This window comes from Dermacentor albipictus, chromosome 5, assembly GCF_038994185.2.
Source record: "Dermacentor albipictus isolate Rhodes 1998 colony chromosome 5, USDA_Dalb.pri_finalv2, whole genome shotgun sequence".
NCBI classification, from domain to species: Eukaryota; Metazoa; Arthropoda; class Arachnida; order Ixodida; family Ixodidae; genus Dermacentor; species Dermacentor albipictus.
The window spans coordinates 144,870,133-144,886,340 of record NC_091825.1 but is presented as its reverse complement, the minus strand read 5'-3'; the positions used below and the strand labels follow the sequence as shown (position 1 = coordinate 144,886,340).

At 49.2% G+C, this 16,208-nt stretch overlaps 2 protein-coding genes across 5 annotated transcripts in view; one reads left to right on the top strand and one right to left on the bottom strand.

The window, feature by feature from the left end:
• The window catches only part of cher (filamin protein cher), a 202,612-nt gene that overhangs the window by 101,528 nt on the left and 84,876 nt on the right, over positions 1-16,208 (bottom strand). For 2 of the 3 annotated variants that reach the window (XM_065437644.2, XM_065437645.2), the window contains exon 2: positions 12,125-12,611. The exons of the other annotated variant lie outside the window; for it this stretch is intronic. In XM_065437644.2, the coding sequence (XP_065293716.1) occupies positions 12,125-12,473 (349 nt within the window). In that variant the 5' untranslated portion in view covers positions 12,474-12,611. The remainder of the gene's footprint in view (positions 1-12,124; positions 12,612-16,208) is intronic. 3 annotated transcript variants of the gene reach the window in all.
• The window catches only part of LOC135906320 (uncharacterized), a 127,899-nt gene that overhangs the window by 86,739 nt on the left and 24,952 nt on the right, over positions 1-16,208 (top strand). The window contains exons 1-2 of one of the 2 annotated variants that reach the window (XM_065437668.2): positions 12,642-12,821; positions 13,692-13,747. The exons of the other annotated variant lie outside the window; for it this stretch is intronic. The gene's annotated coding sequence lies outside the window, so the exon portion shown is untranslated. Of the gene's footprint in view, positions 1-12,641; positions 12,822-13,691; positions 13,748-16,208 lie in introns of those variants that run through there. 2 annotated transcript variants of the gene reach the window in all.

Sequence of the window (16,208 nt, the reverse complement as noted above, 5' to 3'; positions counted from 1 at the left end):
GCGAGCCATTGTGTTTATTGCAGAACGATGCATGGATGGTAGATTTACGACTAAAGTAGCGTTCTGTTCTTTCTTTCTTTCGCTTTTTTTGTGTGCGCGCTTGTTTGGTGTAAGTCACATTCGCTCGTTTTGAATAAACCGGCGCTGACTGTCTTTGGAACCAACCACACCGCAATCCTTTGCGGTTCCCAACCCGAGGCCACTGTGTGTCACAACGCTGTGCAACGCACGCTGATGGACGCTTTGCTTCCTTGCAGCCTCTTGTAGTCGCAGCTGCCAGTTCATTATAGGTAATTCGCGCGGAAGGAGTCGGTGCCGATTGATCCTCGCGCCCCCTGTACCACGCGCCGAGATGGAAGCGTACTGCTGTTGCTTCGCGACGCTATTGTGCCTGTCGTGACCGAGGAATGGGGATTCTATTCTCAATAGAACCGTCCTCAGTATAAGAATACTACTACTAATAATAAATGGTGGGCCCGCCGAAACAGTTATGTTTATCGTGTATTCTCATTTTTGCAAAAAGAAAAGAAATAAGAGGAACAATAGGTGAATATAGAGTTTAAAACAAAGCACTATGAAGTAACGAAGCGTAAATGTGGTAAATATACACTTTTCCCAAGACCGCGATCTGATCGTTAGAAAGGCTTGTTTTTATACTGAACCAAGCCTTACTGAACCTTTCATTCCGCTTTCGCGAACAGACGCTGCGGCTGAGCTGCGATTGATATCCCGTGAGTGCACTTTGCCCCTGTGGGACTCGAATGTTTTCACAATGTGGCGGTTGCGTTCGTTGTCTCCGGACATACGGGTGCACCTCCCGCCTGGATTACCCCGACGTGAACAGACCATGCTCTACCGTCTGTGGCTAGGCGTTGCCTTTACAAACGCCTATGCTTTCCTCATAGGAATGGCCAACAGCCCCACATGCGACACATGTAACATCGACGAGACGCTCGCACACATTATCTGTGTCTGCCCGCGATACAGTGCTGAGAGACAAGTGATGTGCAGAGTATTGAACCAGTTGGATAATCGTCCACTTTCAGAACTAAAAGCTTTAGGCCAATGCTCCGAAAGAACATCCGCGTTAAAGGCCTTATTCGCGCTAGTAAGGTTCTTGCGATCCACGGGGCTTCACGACAGACTCTAAGAATGCCGCCCCCTACCGCTCTGTAGTGTACGCGCTTTGTTCGTGCTTGTCTCCCTTTCTTTCTATCTCCCCCTACTACTCTGTTTCTCTTTTTATCCCTCTTAACCCTTCCCCCTGCGCAGGGTAGCCAACCGGAACTACCTCTGGTTAACCTCCCTGCCTTTCTCTGCATTATTTTTTTTCTCTCTCTCTATACTGAACCACTAAAATAATTGCCGAATACAGCTTGCTGGCTTGCATAAGCTAGGACTTGTTCTTGGCTATAGTCCAGTAAATAGCCTTGTTTCGGTCTAGTTTTGGGGACATACGCGACGTAGCAGAGACGCGTCGATGCATCGATGGCCCTTTGGCGCACTTCGTTGATAGCGAAGGGAACGCATGTTTTCAGCAACACGCGATGACATTCTTGCCGATACACAAATACCATTAAGAACAGGGCGATAGTGTGAGGCCCGGGGAGGTCAGGTCAAGCCTTATGTTGGGGGACGTTTTTACAAGTACACTGCGCGTGAAGCAGTCAACGGTGTTCTAGGGTAACGAACATTCTCGATAGTCGAAGACGTGCAGTCCACATTTGTGGACGTAACGAAATTCACTGAAAATTTTCAAATTCTCGATCTCTCATGCCGCTGTAAGTTTTTAATGATGGTAAAGATGCAAGCAACGCGCTTAAGTAAGTTCTCAACAGACCAACTTAACTAGCCCCCGAACTAGTTATTGTGTAATTTGTGGGCTTTGGAACGAACCCTACGCTTGTATAAGGGTGATCATTTTTAAATTTTTCGAAAATTTCGAAAATCGCCCGTTGCAGATAACATAATTCCAGCGCTTGAGCTGAATTATTACTTGCACGAGAAATCGAAACACATATTCAACTAATTAACAAAATCACTAACTAATCTCTTAATTAGTTACTCTACAGCACATATTGCAATTCACGAATTGTAGCTGGTGAGCTTGCAAGGCGTATCAATTTGGAATGAATTTCCACAATGACACCAGTTTGGAGATATGCGCCATCAAACTTTCCACAAACATGCCCTCTGTTATACCACTTACTTTTTTAACAAAACGCTATCTTATGCATTGAAGCACGAAAGTAACTGTAACGCCCATGTACTTTGTCGCACACTTTGAGAAATAATAGCTCGAAATTGCGTGTTTAGACATAGGACGCCAAGAAGCTTCAGATAAAATGGCACGAAGCAGTGCAAATGCAAAGTATAACTTGCTGTCGACAGTAAAGGTTCCCGAGGCACATATGACACATGAGAGGCTTCAGACAAGAGCCTTCACGAAGAAGTGCAAAGACAGCGGCCGCTCCAACTGTTGCTGTCGAACGGCCGTGTATATATAACTTCCCATCGCAAGTAAAGGACGTGCATATGCCTCAACGAGCAGCCGCCGCTTGCAGGTATTCAGCGCTCGCAGTTCGCGTGCGCCAGCAAACGCCTGAATGGCCATCGCACGGGCTCGCTGGCCAACGCGACCAAGGGCAACAAGCCAGACACGAAGCCCGTAAAAGCGAAAACTAAAATCAAGTTCGTTACGGCTTCGCGGCGACCTCTTTCTCGCTTTCGCTATGCTGCTCACCTCCTCGCTCGGCCTCTTTATTTTGTTGTTTTTCCCGGTCGCCCCAGACTGTTCTGTCGACGGCGGCGGCGGGGTCGCTTTGTTTTTCTTTTAAGTTCATGGGGGCTCGTAAAGAAAGGCAGCCGAAGCGTGCGCGTTCACATAGAAGCTCGTCGCCCGCTTTGCGGAGAAGGTATACACGGCCCATTGCTGCGTGGCCCGCTTTGCGTTGCGTTCCCTCGCGCCTTTGCTCGGCGGTTTGCAGACAGCGATGAGTCAAACGCAAAACAGGCGTGCGCCTGCCCGGGCTGCCGCATTCAACGTCAGTCTCGCATCGGGTTTCCGCGATCGCCGCCTAAGCGACTTCGTAAAAGGCATGCCCGCGCGTGAATCGCGATCCTGGCGAGGGATATGTGACGCGATGTTCACTGCGTGGTGTGATTATACCCTCGACGAAAAGAGGAGGCGTGTTATTTGTACTACCGTGTGACTAGATGCACAATGGTGTATAGCGGACAGCTTTTTCGCAAATGTGCACTCTTTTGCCGGAGCCCCTCATTTCCTTGAGCGATAAGTCGCGTGCCAAAAGTCAAACGATTCGCCGTCCCACCAGTCGTGCCAAGAAATGCGTCGAACGTGTTTTCCAACAACCTTACAGCAGGTTTCAAAAGGTGCCAAAGCACGAGTAGCCGCCCCTCCGACGCATCGTCCGGTGCATCGAACGGTCTTGACACGCGCCTGTTTATCCACTTTAAAGAAGAAAAACATGGCACGATGCCGCTTGCGATTCGACGTAGGTGGCGAGTATGGTGGTGATGGGGGTGGCAATGTCATTGCTACAGGTGCGATTAAACGCAGTCATACTAAATACAGCATAAACCTAGTATAACACAGGTTCTTACAATCGGAGCAGCCGTTTTTCCGACACGCCTCGCCTATAGGATGCCGCGTCATACCGGATGTATCTGACTTTACATGTCTTCTGTGTGTTATGTGTCACGTATACATCTCCTACGTTCTATGTATTCTGTGCCCTGCGTTCCGATAAGTGTGTCTCATAACCGCCTATTGTCCTCCGACTGTGCTAGGTCAATTTTTGACAACCGCCGAATTGCTGCCGACATGTCTGATCTGTGTCTTCAAACTTCCTATAGCATTCAGACCCGTTTCAGCACTACTTTACATCAACTCAAGTTGTTCCGCCATATAATCGATACGTGCCACTTGTTTCATCGATGCACAGCCACGGGGAAGCACGATCACTATTAGGCGTTCGGCATAATGCGCGTGCATCTCACTCTCCGTCTCTTTGCGACTCACTATAGCTATCGCATCCTGTCGGTGCAAGTACAGAATTATCCCTTTGCGGTAATCATTTCAGCGCCTGCCTCGGAATATAGACGATCTAGATTTTATCTCGGCTCACTGGAATTTATTTTTAACGACGGCTTGCTGTGAACGTGGTAACGTCGTTAACGACAAAAATGGACAGTTCGAAATAGCGTATTAGCGTACGCCTGTAGAGCAAAGGTAATGACGGAAGCAGACTTCTCCCCACAGGCACCATTACTGCGGAGAAGCTAGCTGTCAAGGCGTATGCTATATACGTACAGACACGTTCGAAACCGAGTCGATGTTGGCATATACAGACTATTACTTGCAAAGCGGCTTGCAAGCATGACATACAGAGCAGGGAAGGTCAAACGTGGAGGAGAGATATTATTTGGGAAAGAGCTCGTGAGTACTGAACATGTTTATGGGAGTGAAACCTGTGTATCTCCGAAAGCCAGAGTCCTTTCGTGAGGAGGCGGCGGCGGCAGTGGTGGTGGTGGTGGTGGTGGTGGTGGTGGTGGCGGTGGTGGTGGTGGTGAGGTTCAGCAGGTGGCGTTAGCCTGGCATACATAGCGGGCAATTGTTCCGCCTGAGCCTCCTATAATTTGAGATCAGGGGTGTGTCCCCAGGTGTCGATGAACCCCGTGTCTCGCAGGAAGGCAATCAACAGTCGTTGCACTCTCTTCCTGATTGCCGCGGGCCCTCCGGGGAAAACGACGTATTCAAAATTAAAGTCCTGTGCGAAAAACCATTCTTTTGCAGGCTGTCGACCATCGCTTCTCTTTCTGTGTCGAACTGCAGGCATACCCATATGAAATGTTAGGTGTCACGGATATCACCACAGGAGGCACAGAACGGGGTGGAAGCGCAACGTCCAGTCTTGAATAACCAAGCCGGAGTGTACGCGGAGTCGGTTGTGATGCGGTACAACAGCGTCGCTTCCTCGCCTGCAGTAAGTCAATGGATCACATAATCTTCACGTGGAGTCTCGTGGACCGCCCTAAAGTGATTGCGGAGTGCATCCTTTGAGTTCTGGCGAATGTTTGGCGCTCTCACTTTTGGGACACATGTCAGCGCTAGACGTGCAGGAGCGTCAGCAATTTCTTCGTTTCCTTCAATTCCTACGTAATGAGCGGTGAATTTAAGTAAAATTCCAGTGAATTCCATCCTTTTGTGAGGACGTCACTCCCCCTAAGCTCTTTTTGTGGCACTTTCTTCAAATTTCTTGGGAATGCCTGCTTCGTTTGTATCTTGTTCCGTATCGACAACCAATTAAGTGTAAGTTATCGTTACAGGGTGGGCTATACGCAGCCAAATACAGGCCGCCGCGATGTTTGGAGCATGGGAGGGCACAGTGTTCCGTCGTGTTTCCCACGCCACGAGGAGCGCCGACTCCCTCGGCAACGTGACACCTCACTCTACTGCGTCGATCACGGAGACTATCGCGACTGCCTCAGCCTTTGATTGGCTGACATTAAGGGTATTGTAAGCGGCTGGGGCTGAATACGCACAAGGAGAGAAAAGTAAAGTAAAGCGATTGAATGTCGTGAGTAAAACGTATGACAACGCTCGGGAGTTGCCTGATTCTGAAGGATATAGTTGGCCTTGCATAGTTGATGTGGGAAATTAGCGCGAAGGTAGACACGCGCACAAGAAGGGCAGACAAGGACGGGCACTTGTCTTCGTCTTCCCTTCTGCGGCGTGCATCTACTTTTGTCGCGTTAACTTCCCTCGTCAACTAGCTAGATTCAGCTCCCGGTCAGAGCTTTTCTTTTTCATTGTTCACATTTTTTTAGCTCTACTCACGTTCTTTGCATTAAATGTTGTCGCGCGAACCAAGCACCCTACTGAAGCCTCAACTCTGTTCTTGTCAGTTGTCATCCGCTTCTGTCTGAAGTGGTGAACGGGTAGCAATATTTTACTTCACTTTGCAAGCGCCATCGGCACTTCAAGTGGTATCGAGTAAGGAACCAGTGCCCCCAATCGGCAGCCACTTTCTTACCCAACGATTCAGATATGTGCCAGTGGTGACGCAAATTCCTCTATAGGTGCCTGAAAGGAAGTCGGCGGAAACCTACGCACAAAGCAGGCGCCCAAAAGAAAAAAATGAGGAAGGAAACTTAGGCATCCGGCGTGCAGAGATGCCTACGCTGACGGCGACGACCTGTTCCGGTCATGAGAACGACCGTTAGCTTCTTATCTAAAGCTTGGGTACCTTTTTTTTTCTCTCTCTGTTGCCGTAATTCTGAATTTGAGCGGAGTTTGCTAACCGCGTTTGTCGGCATTGTTACCCGCGCGGCGCTCCCATTTGAATTGTCTATCGCCGCGGAGGCTTGAGAGCCTGGATCCGCGCTCAGGCTTTATCGCGAAGTGACAAGCACTGTCAATGTGTAACGAAGCGATAACGCCTACCTGGGCAACGTGCCAAGACTCAGACACGGGTCTTCACTGTGTTAAGGGTTGAAATGACCTCCGTGACACCGATAACGGGGCATCAGCGACGAGAAAAGACTGGCTCTTGTCAAAGCCCTTCGCGGTCAGAGACTGCCACCTAGAGCTTACAAACGCGCAACTGTCGGCGAAGGGTACAACGGATTCTCCGAATAAATATTTTGTTCCAGCTAACAGTATAAAGAACTTTCGTATGATGGGCGCATGGCTGTACGGCGTGGACAATTCAAGAAGATGGTAGTTGTGGTGTTGGTCGATTGGTGTGAGCCTAGCATCGGTGCCGGCATTTGTTCCGCCTGAACGCTGCTGCACGTCCAGGGCAGAAAGGACTAATGCCACTAGCCGGGCACGGTGAAAAGGAAGATGGGGGAAAGATAACATCAGCACTGGCTTAATTTCCTCCAGCGTCTTCTCTATCTTGTGAACAGCGCTCAGTATGCACATATGATTTGGCCAGAGAGGGTGGCATGCGGGAGAACCCGAGACACTGGAAAGTCGCAATCGAAGTCGCAATCTAATATCGCACTCTAAAGAAAATCACCCGTTTCCTTGGGGATATCTTTAGAATTGCTTCCGAATTCTAAATGAAGTACTCAGATGATTTATACTCTAATCTTACCCACCGCGATGGGTCAATGGCTATTGTGTTATGTTGCTGCTAAGTACGAGGTCGTGGGTTCGCTTGCCGGCAGCGGTGGCTGCAGTCCGATGGGCGCAAGCATTTCGAGCCTTGAGTGAAAGCTAAAAAATTTCAAGTTGTCAAGCTTGACCCGCAAACCTTCACCACAGAGTATCTCATGCAAACCCCGTGTATTGCTTTGGGAGCTCGAACCCCATAAATCAATGCAGTCGGTTCTGAAAACCAGGGCGAAGGAAGGGCGTGATATTAAGTGTACAGTGCGTGAATGCATGGTGTCTGTCTTTGTTTCTCTGTGTTTAATAGCGTCGTCTGACTTATGCATTGCTTGGTTAACCCATATGTTGCAGTCTACACTGATTCTTATATATGGGCAAATGTTTGTTCGACGCTAGCCGCTTTGTGCATCCCCTTGTTCGTATTGTCTCGCACTATCGTGGTTTGCCTTATTATTATTTTTAATACATCAGATTTCCTGAGTTTCTCCTGTTTGTAGTACGAAGCAACTTAACTGCAACATTTGCGTTCCGAACAGGCTGCGGGACATGGCTGAATGTCGCGTGTAACGATGAAATGTCATACCTGTAATAATTTGTTGCTTTACTATCAGGGGCAAGTATTGTGAGCAGAAGGGCGGAGAAATATCGCGACTTGGTGCGGACACGAGGTTAAATTATGTGATCTTCTCTGTTACCTGCTTGTAACGGCTTCGGTATAATTCACACGTTCGGGAAGGGCACATTAACAGCTTTAGAGAAGATGTTGCGTGAAAATGTGTGCGTGGGAAACAAGTGGGCTTTCTTGGAAACAAACACAGCGCTTGTAAAATAGATGATTCATTTAACAGAAAATCAATCAATCGGTAGAATTCCCAAAATAAGTTCCTGCAAGAGCTCGAAAGGCTTAGGATATTGGGTAATATGAGTTTCAGGTCTCGGTGCGAATATGCTAAGTGCAGCGTTCTGTTCCACAGCGTTTGCTGCGCCGCCGCCAGATTTTGCCGTTGGCCTCGTTTCTAATAGCAAAGCCCGTCAAGCATCGGCAGGCGACGGCCTCTTATGCCACGCCGTACGGGAAGTTTCATAACCGGTTCGAAATCTTGATGTATGACTGGTGAATAAACGCGCCCACAGCTGCTTACGTTCGAGCCCCATACGCCGACAAAACCTTGTATGGTCTGGATTGTGCAACGTGTCTCCCGGTGGTGACGGAACTCGCACAGTCTGCGATTGCACGCGCACGGATACAAGAAAGGAAATGACGAAGTGCTACCCATGCGGCTACGGGCTCGACAGGCTGGCATGGGCGACCAAGAAAATAGCGCGATTCCTTTTGTCAGAAGAACAGCCTGATAGATGAGTCGAAGACCTGTCTAGTTAGCTACTTCGCCGCATTCCAGTGGCTTCGAACCCCTTGCGACACATCGCAGCTCCCTTTTCGAGACGAATGACGACCTTGCGTGCGGTGTGTGTACTAGGTCGTCACACGTTTGCAGTACCGTGACATTACAGGGACTGTATATGCAGCTGTCAAGTGCTAAGATACACGCGCCCTTCAGGCATAACCCGTGGATAACGAACGCGAAGCCACGCCGCCTCTATGCAGGGACTCGTGTTTTGCAGTGAAGGCCTACTCTATATATCCGTGGCGAAATGAAGCCGCCAGTGCTTCCTCCAGTTTGACACCGAGTGCGCGCCGACATATCGACATTCATTCGGACTATGTGGTCCGTCACACTGGGATATTAAGTTGCGCTAAACAGACAAAGACACAATAACAATAACACACACGGCACTGGCGTTGTCGCCGTGTGTTGTCGTTCTCATGCATGTACTTGTACGTTTGGCGCTACTTAGAATTCCAGGCCGGCACATCGTATCGTCCCGAAGACGGTCTTGTCCGTGTTTTGTTCTGTCCTTGTTTTCGTTCTTTTCTCTTTCTTTCTTTTTTTCTTTGGGGAGTGGGGGAGAGGAGCTTAAAAAAAATAAAGAACTAGAAAAACGCTACTTAAAGACTGATGTCGTACACTCGTCGTAGTGAAAAGTATTAAATGCAACGTTTTCAGTGGTCAAAAGCCGTGCGAGCAACATCGTCAAGCTCGAGCGCGACGTGCAAGGGTTGCGGCAAAAACCTGTCTCGCTCTTTGCGGCTGACTCATGTGCAGAGCGTCGGACGCGGGCGCGTATAAGCCACATTTTTTTCTCGTGGCACATGCGCCAACGGCGAACGTATGCGGATGTGCAAGTGCATGAACGCGCGTGTGTCAGGCGCGACAACGGCCACCTGTGAGAATGACGGGAACGTACGATCGGACGCCGACGAGTACAGACTTTCTTCGTCATCAGTTTTTGCACCTGTTGTCCAGACGGGAAGAAGCTTAGAATGCTGTTCAGCTTTCTTTAATTTGGCCTCCACCGTTGAAATGCAAATTCGATTTCCCGACTCTAATGTAATCAATGAAACGTGATGCGCTCATTCGTATCTGATCGATTTTCGCAGTTCGCATTACCTACTAAGTTTATGATGCGGAACTATAGCATTGAAGAAAGGAAAGCTCGTGCGGAGTATGCGGAGTCACTCGCGCAAGCTATGGATAATAAAAACACACCGGATGAACAGAACTGGAATTATTCATATCTCATTACTACTCCTTCGTGCGTCCTTTCTCCAAGCGTTCGATTTGGCAAACCTTCCGAAAGCTGAAAACGTCACAAGAAAGCGGTTCGTTGTGTTTATCGCAGTGTGACGCATTACACGAGACGAAAATTCTATCTAACTCTCATCAGCCAAAGATTCGATAAGCTCTCCTTAGCACTAGTGTGGCTATTTCGAGAAGAAAAATTAGAGAAAATTGACACTGTCGCAAATGTAAAAGTAAAGCAAGCCTGAGAAATCGAATATTGCAGGCACGCACATTGTTATATCTGTCAGTTTTGTGCATGGAAGGCTGTGAATCGGGTTGGGCCATTACAGCATTTGCCACGTGTACTCGTGACCCAATGCATGCAATATGTCCATTTTATTTTAAATTCTATTATTTTAAATTTATTACTTTAGCCTAATTTATGTAAGCCCACTTCAAGCTTTATGTCCCTTAAAGCAGATGCTCGCTGATTAATATGGACACGTCCAGACTCACAACCGAAACGCTCTCGTGTTTATTTCGCAAGCCGACCTTCTCGACAATGTCGTGTCGATCTGTGATCGCTGGTTGTGCCAGAAATAAATACCACAAAACGCCCCTTCTTGAATTCATACACGTACGATACGGCTGTTACACAATAGGTATACATATAAAACATCGTACCATATATGGCAAAACCCCTTCAACTAAGAAAAAGAAAAGAGAATTATAGGTCTTACGCACATGTTGGAATCTGCGTGACGCGAAGCTTAATTCTGGAAGCGGTAAATAAATGCTTTACATAACGGCGACGCGTACGATTTTGTTTACTTTCATCCTACGCATGCGACGAGGAATCTCATGGAATGTGTATGTTTATCCACCACAAAGGTCAGAATTTTATTGTCACGCGATCTTTTACGTTTACCTACTGCATCGCTCACAAGCTACGCCGAAGTACAAACTCCCAAAAACAGGTGGATGCAGATGGTGAGACTTCATTCGCAGCGACGTCACAAGGACGAAAGCGATGCGTGAGGCTTGTCGGGGTGAAGAACGACGACACGCCTCCAAACGCGGCGATTTAGCGGCTACGGCGTGTTGCGCCGATGTGGGCACGAGGTCGCGGGATCGAATCCCCGTCGCGGCGGTTGCATTTCGATGACGGCGAAATGCGCAAAAAAGATAGAGAGAAAGTATAGTAGTAAGTGATTTTTGGAATACGAAAAGAAGAGATAAGTGCAGTACCGTAACTGTCGTGTCCCGTGTATTGTGGGCACGTTAAAGATCCCCCGGTGGTCAACATCGATCCGGAGTCGCCCACCACGGCGTGCCTCATAATCAGATCGTGGTTTTGGCGCGTAAAACCGCGAAATTCGATTCATTCATTCGACGCGGCGATGCGCGCATTCGCGCCGACGCCCTGTTTTTGGCGGGGCGCGGACACGTGCAGCGAGCGCGAAAGCGCGCGCTTTTCAAGCTCGACGGGTCGGCGAGCGGCACCGCCCAGTTTTGCGCACCGGCCAGCACCGAGAGGGCTCTCACGTGGCACGATGCGCCGTCTCCTCAGGTGCCGCAGCTGCTGCCGAGCGCGGAACGGATGCGAGCGCGATATAATAGCGGCGGGGTACAGCAAGTGCAGGTTGTTCGGGAATGTCGGCGCTGTGCGCACGAATTTACGCGCGTCCAGGAACGACGTCGTTGAACTTGTGCACAAGTGAAGTTTATAGCATATCGCGATGACGGGAAGACGAATATCCGACCGAATTAACTTTGGAGCTTCAACGGATGTCGCATACTTGGCCCCCTGTAATCGGCGTCAGCGTGATGAATTCGGCGTGCACTAAGGTTCATATTAATTGCGCTCTTTCCTCGGCTAACCTTTAGTTGGAGAGTTACTTACTGCCTGTGGTGTCCTCTCTTTAATTCCGTCTTGCATCCATCGCTTTTACTTTGAGATTAAATGAACGTCGCGCTACCTTTGCAAGTGTGGAGGTTGGGCCTTGTTGGCGAGGGACGTCAGATAACATTTAGCGCAAAAGTCTCGATATAGGGGCAGGTTGTGTGTCCCGGCTTCTATCCCAGTTTCGTTTCAATATTTTTTTTTTTTTTCGTGTTAGTTATACTAGCTAACATCACGCTACCCTTTCATGATCTCAATACTCTCAGTAAATTAAAGACACGAGGAATACACCAACACACGTTTGACAGACGCAGACAGGGGGGGGGGGGGGGGTCGAACTCTGAACCTGACACCTGTGATGCTCAAGAAAAAAAAAGAGAGAGAGGGTGCTGGGATAGGGGTGAGGAGGAGTGGGGGCGTGGTGATGCCGAACGCGCTCGGTCGAGCTGCACTCACCGATGTTGACGAGCTTGATGCCCTCCTGGTTGGTGAGGAACTTGAGCGCGACGCACACGTTCTCGAGCTTCTGCGACCGGAACGTGGGCCGCTTGTTGTGCTTGGGCAGCTGCTTGCCCGAGAGCACCTCGATGAGCGAGATGAGGCGCAACCCGTCGGCCAGGTCGGTCTCCAGCGAGGCGATCGTCTTGTTCACCGTCTTCAGGTGCTCGTTGGCCCACCGGGTGAAGGTGTTCTGCTGGATGCGCTTCCAGACGGCGTCCTCGGCCAGCTCGCGCTCCATCACGTCCTCGTCGTCGTCGGCCCGCGACGAGGCCACCACCCGACTGCCGCGCCGATCCGAAGCCATCGCGATGCCGGTGCGCTCTCCTCCCTCCGGTGAAAGTTACGTCACTTCCGCGCGCTCGCCGCCTGCTCCTTTACAACGCGCTGGTTGCCCCTCTTGTTACGCACGGCCGGACGGACGAAGAAGCTCCGTTCCTTCCTCCTGCGGGAGAAGAGAGTTTCGAGAGAAAGTGGGTGAGGGTCGCGCATATAAACCCAAGTTGGAAGCGCGGAATTCGGCCACTATCGGCCCTGCCCGCCCGCCCGACTGGTCGGCCCGCTGGTCGGTCAGCCGGGCGCCGCGTCGGACCGTTTAAACATTCCGCGCCCCTCCCCGTCCCCTCCGGCCGGCAGCACCCTTTCCGCACGCCGCGTGTGTATTTGCGCTGTAGATTATTTTAAACCCTTATTACTTCTTTATTGGCCTTACGCCGGCCATACCTTTGGTGGTGAGGGCTTCCCTCACGTTGATATATATATATATATATATATATATATATATATATATATATATATATATATATATATATATGTGTGTGTGTGTGTGTGTGTGTGTGTGTGTGTGTGCGCAAGGGGATCTAGAAAGAGACGCCGCGTGTTTATGTGAAGCTCTTTGAGAATAGCCGCAGCGCCGGTTCCTCTTTTACGTCGCTGTAAATTAATAGGCCGAGTAAAGATAAACGAAACAAAAAGCGCTTGAAAGAATGCAGCAGGAGAATGTGCGAACTGGATCACATACAGCGCTAGCCACGTTTGCCCGCTTTTGCTTTCTGCGCTGAGAGCGGGAGCCTCTGCTGTTGCCCTGTTTTCATTCTAACGTAGGCGTATTGATGGAATAAGCTGAATTTTATCAACGAACGTCTGGGGGCCCGTATGCTGACCCGGCCGAGATAAGCGGAGCCGGTCTGGCCTCGACAAAAAAAAAAAAAAAAAAAAGAAGAAGAAGAAGAAGAAGAAGAAGAGTGTTTTGGAGATGGGCCTCGTGTGGAAACCGTTCGCACCGTTATCCTATGCGGCACTTATGTACAGCAGTGTACAGTATGAATCACACTTGTCTAGAGCGGCCGCTGCGAGCTGCGCCAGCGACCTCCGCTGCCACCTCGCTGTAGCTGCTATAAGTTCGACTGATGTATGTCCTATAGCGGATGGACATGTGACATGCTGCATGACCATGCGTGGCCTCCTTGCGAAGTCGGCCTGTGCTTCTTTTCTTTTTAATTTAATTTAATTGATTTGTTTGCAGGAGAGGGTGGCCAAGTCGGCAGACTGACCTCTCTATAGACAAGTGGAATTCGAACGGTACGTTTCCCTTCCTTTTCTTTCCTTTATTTTTCCCCCTCTTTGCATGCGAGAACTAACACCTCGAATGAAGGATTGCAGTACCCGTTTGCCTGTGGCAGTGGTGTCATAACAGGACTCGGGCGCATCAACTACTTGGAGCACGACATTCACACCCGTTACTTTAAGCTACATTTAGCTAGAAAGCACAGGTCGCCACTCACATTTTATCAGCTGCTACACAATTTCTACGTAATGAGACAGACAGCGAATTAAATTGCCGAAGGACAAATACCACATCTCGTCAGCGTGTTCACTGCAGTCGTTACTGCAGCCTTGCTTTGCTGTGCGTTGCACAGCAAAGGAAGGTTCATTGCAATCATTAAGAATAATAGTTCTGTTCTGTTACGAAGACTCCGGGTGTGAAAGGCGGCCGCGCATGGCAGGCCAATACATTTGATGGGTTTTGGAGCTACGAGTTGCGAAGGCATTGTCTTTCGCACAAACGTTCCTTTCACTGGCAGCGTGCTGGTTCCGGCACCCAAACGGTCACCACCTTACACGAACGTTCGCGTTCACATCTCGCTATTCACGTGTAACATCTGTGCTATGTGAACAGTGCTCAGTGATTCGAACGCGATGATCGACCCGCATGGCAACTGGCGCTCGTTTCCTTTTTTTTTTGCGCCACCTATAAACCAGCGGGGGGGCAAATTCGGCCACAAGATGTGTTACAATGTGCCTCGCTTTCATAGTATACCACAATGCATCAGCTTGGTGTCCCAAACGCCCACCGGTGGCGCGAAAAGCACGGGCTGCCATGCGGTGTCAGCTAGATTCAGCTAGATTCAGCTAGATTATATTGCATTTGAATCGCTGAGCCCTCCATGTGTGTACGTGTCATCTGTGCGAGGATTGCGTAACTATTATCTCTTGACAGGGACGGTAAAGATGGCTTTAGCGGATATGCTTCCACGACCTCTTCTTTTATCTCCGCTCTTGAATACCGCTGGCTCTGCAGCCCGACGCAGTACGAGTTTGATATGCGAGCACATTCCATAATACGTGTTCAGTGATGTGGATGGCTGACTTTCTTTCTTTCTTTCTTTCTTTCTTTCTTTCTTTCTTTCTTTCTTTCTTTCTTTCTTTCTTTCTTTCTTTCTTTCTTTCTTTCTTTCTTTCTTTCTTTCTTTCTTTCTTTCTTTCTTTCTTTCTTTCTTTCTTTCTTTCTTTCTCTTTCTTTCTTTCTTTCTTTCTTTCTTTCTTTCTTTGACCCATCGTAGAGGCTCAGTGCTCCGTGGGACGTTCTGCTGCAGAGTGCAGCAGAATGTTCGTCCTTGCCCTTTTGTGTGGCTTGCATGGGTGCGTGCGCGGTTTATGTTATCTACAATTTCTTTATTTACAACGTCAGCTAGAGCGCTTTCAACTGAAACTTTTTCCCCGTCCTCTCAAGTGTGCGTTACCATGCTGCACGTCCACACTTCGCACGTGCTCGGGCCGGCGTCTTTTAACACTTCATCCGAACTCGTGTAGAAGTAGCCTGGTGGGCGGTTATAAGGCGACCGTCGTAGCCAGACCGGAAGGCATATCCAGACGGACTTTAGCTAAAAAAAATACAAGAGAGAGAGAGAGAGAGAGAGAGAGAGAGAGAGAGAATGAAATCAGGTATGTTAATCAGTCAAGAGTGCGGTTGGCTACCCTGCGCTGGGGGAAGTGAGTAGGGAAATAGAAAGAAGGGAGAGAAAGAGAGATGGGAGTAGAGAGACGCCCACGAACAACACTACAAAGTGTGGACTTGCGAAAGCCCTAATAAGAAGCTGCGGTAAAATCATAGAATCAAAGTTGGGATGACACTTTGTAGAGCGACCGGGCGCCGCGGCGAGCAAGCGTAGGCCCTTCCCCAAATTTATAACGGTTCTCAGGTGAACATCTGCATACTCGAGTTGTCTTTTCTTTCTTTTTCTTTTTTTGTACTCTCCAGCGTTTAGTTGCATATTGTGTTCTGAAATCTCCGCGTGTCTCCAGGTGTTTGCATATCTGGTAACAATGTTTTTCACGTATGCCTGATAACAGTTTACATACGTATATCGGCAAAAGCATTTCTTCTTCCTCCCTCTAATCCGGTCTGTCTGTCTGTCTCTCTCTCTCTCTCTCTGTCCCCTCTACCCCTTCCTAATGGTTCCGTGCACAAAAGCTCGTTGGACAAACGGAGTTTTTTTCGCAGCTCACCATTAACTGGTAAACGCTCGTAGACACGCTCGCGAAAAACAAGAAAACAGATTCATACATCCCGTATTCGTCCAACTAGCCGACCGACTCGAACCTGCGCATGGAGCGGCGAAGACAAGGACCGCTGCTTGTGTGCCTCTCCGGCAGGGCGCGCGCAGACAGCCTTCGTGTTGAACTCATGCCAACGATCCGAGCAATAAATATCGTGCCCCGCGGCATGGCAACCAAACTCACGCGGTCCGACCCTCGCTGT